This window comes from Orycteropus afer, unplaced genomic scaffold (assembly GCF_000298275.1).
Source record: "Orycteropus afer afer isolate SDZICR_OR568_19922 unplaced genomic scaffold, OryAfe1.0 scaffold00371, whole genome shotgun sequence".
Lineage (NCBI taxonomy): Eukaryota > Metazoa > Chordata > Mammalia > Tubulidentata > Orycteropodidae > Orycteropus > Orycteropus afer.
In genome coordinates, this window is record NW_006921958.1 from 374,531 (window position 1) to 384,557 (window position 10,027).

Sequence of the window (10,027 nt, forward strand, 5' to 3'; positions counted from 1 at the left end):
AGCCAGAGCCAGTGGGAGACAGTGAGCTTCGGTTCCTCACACCCCATACCTGTTGGCCTTACTGGGTGGCCTGGGCAGATCCCTGAACCCCTGGACCTCAGCTGCCTCCCCTGTGCATTTGGACTGGGAGCTGGGCTTCCCAGCCCCAGTTGCTGTGTGACCCTGAGGTGCCCTGGGCCTTGCTACATGAACAGTTCTCAAAGGCCCCTCCCACCACACAAGTTTAGGCCCAAATGATCTAGTTTGAGGGAGTCCCACGTGAGGAAGTGCTCTGGAGAGCCACACAGCAAAGCCAGGGTCCCCAGGTGCAGGCCTCCTGACACCTCTGCCCTGCCTGCCCTCTGGCTGTCCAGCTGGCTTCCCCTTCTCACCCCAGCCCATCTCAGGCCACACCTCCACAGCTGCCGGCCAGCTGCTCAGCCCCACCCTGGGCACCAGGCCTGATCCTTACCCTCCTCCTAGAGTGGGGGCTGCCCTGAGCACCTGGCCGTCACTGCCCTCACTGTCCTCCCCTCCGGGTCCCCACACAGGCCAGGCTCCCGCGGTTGAGTTGCCTGGCCCAGCATCCCCGCCTTCTCCTTCCTGCTGCCCAGAATCCTTGCCGGGGCCCCGGGGTAGCTGGTGCAGGGGAAAGAGAGCAGGCTGTGAGCTCAGCTGCGCCTCACTGGTGTGTGCACTGACCCCCCCATTTCCTTCATGTGCTTCAGTTTCTGCATCTGGGAAATGGGTAGGAGGGCACCCACCTCACTGCACTGCTGCAAAGAGGTGGTGACACTACATGGCCCAGTGACAGGGACCTACCCAGCCCTGAGTGCAACTTCGAGGACAGGAGCGGCTGGCAGGAAGAGGCCTCACAAGAGTCACACAGTGTGGCCACAGCCTGTGCCCCAACAGTGGCACCCTCACCAAGCCTCCCTCCTGCCCAGTTTGTCCTTAGGCTCACACCCCCACCCCACCCCAGGTCAAGACTGAAGTCCACACAGTCTCTTGGTGGCTTCTGAACCTTGCTCTTTCTCTCCTGAGGGAATAGGAAAGACACCCCAGGAAAGGGAAGTGCATAGGTCTAGGCCACACAACCCAGGAGCCACGTGCCGGGCCGGCCTCCCTACTGTCCAACGCAAGGGAGACTCCAGCCACTTTACCCACAGCCTCTCCCCTCGCCTTTTGCGGGACAGAACGCCTCACTAGGGACGCCAACCCCGCGCCCTGTGAGCCCTGAAGACCAGACGCTCAGGGCAGGGTCTCAGTTTCCCTAGCCGGGGGCTGCCAAAGGCTGGGCGCGCCCCACCCCACCCCACGCCCGCCAGGCGCCCCGCTCTGCTGGTTACCTCCCCTGCGCCGGGCGCTCCCTCTGAGGACCAGCCCGGAGAGGCGGGGTCTGCCGGCGGGACGAAGCGCAGGTCGGTGGGGACTGACGCGCGGCGGAGGTCACTTACTAGCCAGTCGGGCGGGCGCAGCTGTCCTGGCCTAGCCGGGTGCGGCCTGAAATAGTCACAAGCCCCGCCCGCCGCCCCGCCTGCCGCCCCGCCCGCCGCAACTGCGGAAAACCCGCGGGCCGAGGCCAAGTGAGCGGCCCGCGCGCAGCGCGAGGGGACGAGGCAGGAGAGGGGCAGCGGGGTCACTAACGCCCCCCAGCTGACGGGACCCAGGGGCAGAGGGTGCTGCCAAGCTCCGCCTGGATAAGTGGGGTCCGGGCAACCCCACCCAGAGGGCTTGGCCGCCCCTCGGATTGGCTGGTCCTAACCCATTGTCCGACAACGGCCCTGATTGGCTGCCTCCGAGGGGCCCCGCGTCCCAAAGGGCACTTTCTCTCATCCAGAACCGGTGGCCACACCAGGTCAGCGAGCGCCATCCCACCCATAAAAGTTGCCTCCTCTGGGGAGTCTCCCACTCCTGTGGCACCATGGTGGCTGCAGGGAGGCTTCCTGGAGGAGGTGTCCCAGGGGAAGGGTGGCCACAGGCCTGCTCAGGGTACGGACAAAGCAGTGATGTCCACCTGGCGCTGTGTTGGTGTTTTGCACACACAACCGTTATTGAGTCTTACTGACACGACGAAACTGAGCCTCAGAAAGGTGAAGTGACATGTCAGGGTGACGTCTCAGTTCCCACCAGGCCTGCAGGAAGCCCACTGAAGCACTGTCCATTTCTGGGGAGGGGAGTGCTAGGCCAGGCCCAGCTCAGGCTATCGTTGTCACTCGGCCCACTCTGCTGGCCTCGAGCAGGTCATGTCCTTCTGGGCCTCCGTTTCCCCATCTAAGCCTTGCTTCTCTGGGTCTGTGCAGTGGGAAGGGGGGTTCAAGGAAGCCACTGGCAACACCCCCTTCCCCACTTCATTCTAGGGATTCCTGTGCTCTGGAGAGGAACATGTCATTCAGGAATTTCCCGGCTCAGCACCAGGCTTCCCTTCTCACTGGAGCCTCACTCCTCCCCCATTTTGCCCCACCCCCACCCCCCATCAGCCTGGGCACAGGTCCCAGTGAGGGAAGGCTGGGCAGGTGGGAAGCAGGGGGTGTTTTGGGGACTGAGAACTTCCTCTTCCTCCTCCGGATGGTGGCCCAGCACCAGGTTTGGGCCTGGACTTCCATCTTCCACCCTGTCCCTGGCAGCTTGAGTGGGGCAGGGGGCATGCAGCTGCCAGGAGGTGTGAGACAGACCCCACCCCTCCCTCCCTGAGGCCCTCTGGGGCGATGACAGCCCCATTTTTCAGATGAGCCAACAGAGAGACACAGTATATCTGGGCTGGGAAGGCCATCAGCTTGCTCCCAGGCAGCACTGGAGAGACTGAACTCCAGCCTCAGTTCAGACTGGGCTGTAAGGATTTGGTCCTAGGGGACCTGGCGGGCTGCCTCTGTGGCCCACGCTGAGGGTTTGTTGGGCAATCCTCATCTGCCACCCACTCAGCACTTGAGCTCCTAAGCCCAGCCCATAGCCCAGGCGATTGGGAAATCTCAGGCTCCAGGGCATGGGAGAGGGTGTCGGCCTGCAGACCCCCGTGTCCCCTCAGAACCCCAAACACACCCAGCTGGGGCCAGAATGAGCTACCAACCTGAAGCCAGCAGGAGAGAGAAGGCAGTGATGCTATGCCTGGACCAGCAAAAAAAAAAAAAAAAACTCAATGCTGTGGACTCATAGTGACCCCTCTTTGGGTTTCTGAGGCAGTATCACTATAGAAGTAGATTGACCAATCTTCCTTCCAAGGAGTGGCTGGTGGTTTGAACCACCAGCCTTCTGGTTAGCAGTTAAATGCCTTAGGCACTGTGCCACCAGAACTCCCACTGGACTGGTGGCAGGGGGATAATCAGATGCTGGGCTATACCAGCCCCTTCACCAGCCCCTTCCCCTGTCGGAACTCCAGGAGTAGGGTCAAAGTCACAAACATGAAGTCTGCAGCCAGCCCAGGGGCTGCATAAAGGGCCATCAATGAGAGAACGTCTCATGTCCTCTCGACAGCCAGAAGGGTGAGCGGGGCGGGAGCTCTTCTCATTCCACATTCCCCACAGGCAAGGGCTTCTCTGGGAGCCAAAGGCCAGCCAAGAAATCCACCCCAGCAGGAAATGAGTTTCAGATGCTGGTCCAGTGTCCCAGCCAGGGAGGCCCTTTCCCCAGGTCCCCGCCTCCCCGCAGGCCGCTCCATCTGGCTGGAAGGGACCAGAGGAGTGCAGTCCAGAGGCCAGGTGTGCCAGCACCTGGCCAGGGGCCGTGGTCAGTTCCTCAAACTCAACCCAGGGCCTCAGAGGCTGTGGACACACCAAGCAGGGCTAACAGCTGACGGGATGGTCTCCACTGCTACCCAGCTCTGCTGTAAGTGCTCTGCATAAATGGGTCTCACCTACCAAACCACCTTTATCCCCTTTTTCAGATGAAGTCACTGAGGCACAGGCCTAGTCGTGTGCCACTCAGCAGTGGAGCTGAGAGCTCTTTCACTAAGCACTGGGCTACATTGCTTCCCCAGCAGTGTGGCTGAATGTCTGAAATGCAGCTTGATGTATTTAAGTCAGACACAAGGAAGGACTTCCAAGCCAGACAGATTAAGTGCAGAAATGGAAGGTTTTAATTGTCTTCCACTCTCTTTTTCTTTGAAAACAAAAAATGATTTCCCAATCTTTTCATCATCTTGTTCAGTCAGTTAATTGCAACCTCCACCCCTATCTCGTGGAATGGCAGGAGGGACCATCCCAACCCCACAAGCTCCCTGCCAGAAGACAAGACACGCTGAGGGTAGGGCCAGAGAATAATATACGGCAATGAATGGTTGCATCCTCCCTCCTGTCACTCTCTGGATTGTCTGAGGGTGGACTGGCTGGCTGCAGGGGCACTCCTAGAATGGAGAAGCCATAGGATGGCATTCTGGGGCAGGGGGCAGCGGGTGCAAAGGCTGAGCAGGGAGACGACCCAGGTTGGAGGGACCGTGGGTCACTGGGCCTGGCTAAGCAGGAGGCCTCAGCCAGAGGCTTGGCCAGTGGGATTAGTCCCATGGGTGGTGCTGAGCATGGGTGAGATCCCCAGGACAGGGAGGCAGGGCATTCCAGTAGGGTATCCCCACCAACTCCTCCCCATTGCCCCGTGGCTGGCTGGCCTACTTCCCCCTCCACCATGACTTGCACTTCCCACTGGCCTGACCTTGGCTCTGGACAACCACCGCCACTGACCCTGCTTTTCCCTTTCACTTCTCAGGCCATATCCCACCTGGAGCCATCCTGGAGCCTTGCTTTCCCAGGGGTGCCCTACTCACTCACTGCACTGGGCAGAGCCATTTTACCCCAGAGAAGATGGCAGAGGGAACCGCCGTTCAGAGACACCAGTGAGCACACAGGTCCCTGCTGCCTCCTGGCCTTCCCCAAGAAGGGAAGTGGCCTGCCTGCAATCATTTAGAACAGCCCAGGGCCTCAGCTGACCTCCCCCAGAACCATGTGAGGGCCAGGACAGCTGACCAGGAGCTACCTCGCAGAGCACCCCCTCCCATGCTTGAAGGGGACTGGAGGACAATAACCAGACCCAGAGAACACCTACGGACGATGCCCCCTCCTCTCTCCCCTCCCCGCCCCCATCCCAGGGAAGCTGTTTGCTTGTCAGCAGCCTCTCCCATCCCTCCCAGGAGGAAGTCACCTCAAGGACATTGCTGTGGGTCTGGCAGATGGGGAAACTGAGGCCTCAATCCCAGCAGCCTCTTAAGGAGTGCAGTGCAGGAGGACTCCCTGGAGGAGCCGACCCTGGCTGACCACGGGGCCTCTCTTCTCCCCATCTCAGCTCCTTCTCCTAAAAGGGCCTTTCCCAACACGCTCCCTCCCATAGCTGGTGGTAATGCAAGATGGCCAAGTCCAACTCCCTTTTCAGAAATTCGACTCCCTTTTGGCATCAGCCCCAGACCAGCCACACACACAGGAGCCCTTCTCAGAGATGCTAGCACTTCCAGGAAACCAGCTGGTCCACAGTTTGGTCCACAGAGGAGAGCACACCCCCCGATGACAGAGGCTGGTCACGTGGCAAGAGCTTGCAGGGAAAACCCATCACTGAATGGAGCGGGGAAATGGAAGGGGAGGGCAGCCACAAACCAGCACAGGGCCTGCCACTTCCTCAAGCTGAAGGTGCTGGGACCTCCTCCTCACCAGACAGTGGGGGACTTCAGAACTTCGAGGAAAGAAAAGTACAACCGTGGGGGCTCAGACATGGGGCCCACCTGGGCCCTGCTCAGCTCCATCAGGTACACCTGTGTCTTTAAACAAGTTGCTTCAGTCCTGGGGCCTCAGTCTTCTCTCCTGGGAATGGAGCTAGGTCACCCGCAGAAGGTTCCTATGACATTTTACTTTACAGGCAGGAAAACTGAGCCCAGAGAGGTGGAGTAACTTGCCCAAGGTCACAAAGCCTGGAAGGTGCAGAGCTGCAACACCAGCCCTAGGGGCGCTGGAATCTGAATCAAGAGTCTGAACTTTTAACTGCTGCAGTGACTTGGAAGAGGGGAGTGGAGGGGACAGGGACAGAAAAAGGGGCAATCACCGGGCAGAGCCTGGCACATGTGGGTGCCCCCAAAATGGCAGGACTTCTTACCTTTCTCTTTCCTGGGCTTCTAAGATTCCATTATTTTGGGATTCAAACATTTTACTTGGATCCACAATCAACACCTATGGAAGCAGCAGTCATGAAATCAAAGGACGTATTGCGCTGGGCAAATCTGTTGCAAAGGACCTCTTTTGTTAAAGAGCCAAGATGTGTCTTTGAAGACTAAGGTGTGCCTGACCCAAGCCATAGTCTTTTCAATTGCCTCATATGCATGGGAGAGCTGGACAATGAATACAGAAAACAATGAATAACAAGTTCATGCATTTGAATTGTGGTATTGTCAAGGAATATCGAACGTAGCATGGACTGCCAGAAAAATGAACAAATCTGTCCTGGAAGAAGTGCAGCCGGAATGCTCCTTAGAAGCAAGAATGGCCAGTCTTTGTCTCACCTCCCTTGGTCACGTTGTCAGAAGGGATCATTCCCTGGAGAAGAGTATCATGCTTGGTGAAGTGGAAGGTCAGAGAAACAGGGAAGGAAGACCCTCAAAGAGATGGACTGGCACAGTGGCTGCAATGATGTGCTCAAGCATTGCAAGGACTGTGAGGCTGACGCAGGGCCAGGCAGAGTTTCGTTCTGTTGTACATCGGGTCATAGGGTTGCTACGAGTCAGAGCCGACTCAACGGCACCTAACAACAAAAACAGTGGACTGCCAGAAGGACCAAATCTGTCTTGGAGGAAGCACAGCCAGAATTGGTCATGGGATCAATCCCAGGAGGATACGGTGACTGCGTGGTAAAGTCAGTGAAAAGGGGAAGACCCTCAATTGATGGCTTGATACGTGGCTGCAACAACGGGCTCAAGCACGGCGATGACTGTGAGGCCGGCGCAGGACCCGCAGTGTTTCCTTCTGTTGCGCACAGGGTCGCCACGAGTCACAGCCCACGCAACAGCACCCAGCAACATCATCAATCTCAGAGCCTTAAGTTCAAAAGGATGGACCCCACTCACCTATTTTGACCGCCTGTTCCGGTTTTAACCATTCACTATGTATTCAAAACTCTTTCATAAAATAGAGTTCATTCTCCCGATGGTGGAAAAAATCAAACATCGCCAGTTACCACCGATTCCGTTCCGACTCACGGAGACCCCACGTGTTACAAAGTAAAACTGCGGGCCGTGTCATTTTCAAGACTAACTTTCAGAAGTAGACTGCTAGACACCTTGCAAGGTGTCTCTGCAGGCGGGGTTCAAACCGCCAAGCAGGGAGCAGTCAAGTGTTTAACCACGGCACCACCTGGGGACTCAGTTCATATTTGCCAAGGGATTTGAGTGTTTACACACACAAAAAAAAAAATCATAGCATAGTGATGACAATCTTCAGGAGACCTTGTGAGGATGGACTTTGTGGAGGGACAAATGCTGGGCTATCTGCGGGGCAGTGAACTACATGGTACAGATTTTCTAGCCCCAGTCTTTGTGACTTCCACCAGATGACTGGGTAGGACCATGCAAATAAAGTGTGGAGAACTCTGACATGGGGATTGGTTAGTTTCGCCACTCTGCCTGGCTTAACATGAGCCCTCCTAGGGGCAGAGGGCGGGAGTCTCACTGCCATCAAGAGAGAAGAGCTGGAGGTGAAGGAGAGTGCGTCCTTGGATGCAAGATCCCTACACTGGACCTCCTTGGCAGAGGGACCCGCAGAAAGATGGTGGCAGTGGAATCATGAGGCAGAGCGGTGGGCTTGCTGGCCCACAAAGTGAGAGAGCTGAGTTCCTTTGGGCTGAAGGCTTGCTGGTAGAGTTGGGGGCACACAGGTGTCCCTATCAGCAGGGTTAAAAGAGCTTTGTAACACTTGTCCAAGCAGGACAGAGGCCAAGCCGAGAGGCCAAGGGACAGGGGGCTGTGCCTGACGGCATAACAGAGGGAAGACTATCCTGCTGGAAGAGTTGTATTCCTAGTATTCCTGAACGTGAATTGTAACTTGTTACTTCCCTAATAAAGCCCATAACTGTGAGTATTGTCTGTGAGTTCTGTGTGGCCATTGCAAGGAATTATGGAAGCCAGCAGAGAAGCAGAGAGTGCAGTGAGAGGGACGGTTGGTGTCAGCGTTGGTCGAAAGGTTGGAGGTGGCGCATGTCTGACCTCATAGGAATCAGTGCTGGGCTGTTGGTGTTGGTCCTTCTCTCTCCCCCTTGTGAAGTTAGAGGAGGTCAGCAGAAAATGCCGCCTCCGCACCCTTCGTGCACTATCACGATCAAAATTAAAGGTTTATTGTTGTTGTTAGGTGCAGTCCAGTAGGCTCTGACTCAGAGCGACCCCATGGACAACAGAACGGAACACTGCCCATCCTACACCAACCTCGCCATCATTGCCACGCTTGGGCCTGGGTGCAACCATTATCATGAATTAGCTTTATTTAGCCAATAATAAAAGCTTTCAGATGTGTCTCTCAGACAAGGCGAAGCAGCTCAGAGTGAGTTGGGGTGGAAGAGGTTTGCACTTGTTTGGTTGGCTTGCATTTCAGTGCTTCTCAAAGTCATCTGTTAAAATAGCAAAAGAAGATGAAAAATCCATTTGGGAAAAACAACAAACAGGTGATTTTGTGAAATACAAACCTTTAAATCTTTCAAAAATAATTTAGAGAAGTAAACAAATGACATTGAAGTTAAAGTTAAAAAAATAAATAAATAACAGAAAACCATATGGTCCATCCTGTACTTTTCTTTCTTCAATAAAAGGTTTTCACAGATAGGACCAAAAACAAAAAAAAGGACCACCCTGTCCTCCCAACCCAACCAGCCCCAGCAAAACAAAGCCTGAAATTCCACGTTCACAGTACACTCCTCAGGTAAGCACCAAACCAGAAAAAAAAACAACAAAAACCCACTACCATTGAGTCAATTCCAACTCATAGAAACCCACAAGATGTAAATCTTTGTAGAAGTAAATTGCCTCATCTTTCCTCCCAAAGGGCAGCTGGTGGTTATGAACCACTGACCTTCTGGTCAGCAGCCAAAGGTCTTACCCACTATGCCACCAGAGCTCCTTCGGGAAATGGCTACTCTGCAAATGCACGTGTTGTGCGAGAAGGAGCCCATAACCCTGGCCGCCTCTGGGGAACAGAAGTGGGTGAACAGGGGTAAGAAGGACACTTTCCATTTTGTTTGTACCTTTTTAATTTGGAACTATATGAACGTACCACCTTCCAAAAGAAAATTTTATAACAATTAAAAGCATTTTAATAAATTTTAAAGGGCATAAATTGATGGACGGACAGATAGATAAAAGTTCTGACGTTCTTAAAAACAACTAACAAAAAATGGAAGGATTATCACCAAAAAAAAAAGTTCTGGCTGTCTGGAAGGCACAAGCACCCCTGCAATGACTGACCCGGAACCCTCAAGTCCCATGACAGGAGTGAGTTCAGTTCCCTCCAGGGGTCTTCACAGAGCAGGGCACCCAGGGAGGCTGGGCTGAGACCATGGCAGTGCTCACCGGAGAGACCTCCCGGCTCCCAGAGCACGGATTTCCCTCCACCCACAGTCCCCCTAAAGGGTGGTGCCTGGACTGCCATCCAGCAGGACTCGGTGCCCAGACCTGGGCTCAGCGGAGCCGGACTTCCTTGGTAGCGCCCAGCTCGGTGCCCTCCACCAACTGGCTGGGGAAAGGCAGTGTCTGCAGCTGCTAGTGGCTGGGGTGGGAGCCACCCACCACGCTGCTGCGCCTAGCCATGCTGGCTGGAGTTTCCAAAGAGGCCTCTTTGAGGAAACAAAGGGAGGAAGTGAGATTGGAAGGGAGGGCAGACTTGGGAACCTCATGGTCACCCCATGGCTTCCCCTCTCGGCAGTGTGAGGGGTCCTGCAGGTACTTCCCCCGCCCCCGGCCTGTCGAGGGTTCTGCCCTGATGTTCAGAGAGCCCACTGAGTCCTGGGCAGGAAGGAAGAGGCCAGGGTCACCAGGCAAGGAAGGAAGAGGGAGGGGCTGTTCAGGCATGGTGGTGACAGGGCTGACTACCACTCACAGCAT

General features: G+C 55.6%; 1 protein-coding gene across 1 annotated transcript in view; it reads right to left on the reverse strand.

Moving 5' to 3' along the window:
• Positions 1-3,418, reverse strand: part of TNFAIP2 (TNF alpha induced protein 2) — a 12,657-nt gene extending 9,239 nt beyond the window's left edge. The window contains exon 1 of the mRNA XM_007953122.1: positions 3,317-3,418. Coding sequence (XP_007951313.1) covers positions 3,317-3,418 — 102 coding nt within the window. The remainder of the gene's footprint in view (positions 1-3,316) is intronic.
• Positions 3,419-10,027: the final 6,609 nt, after the last annotated feature.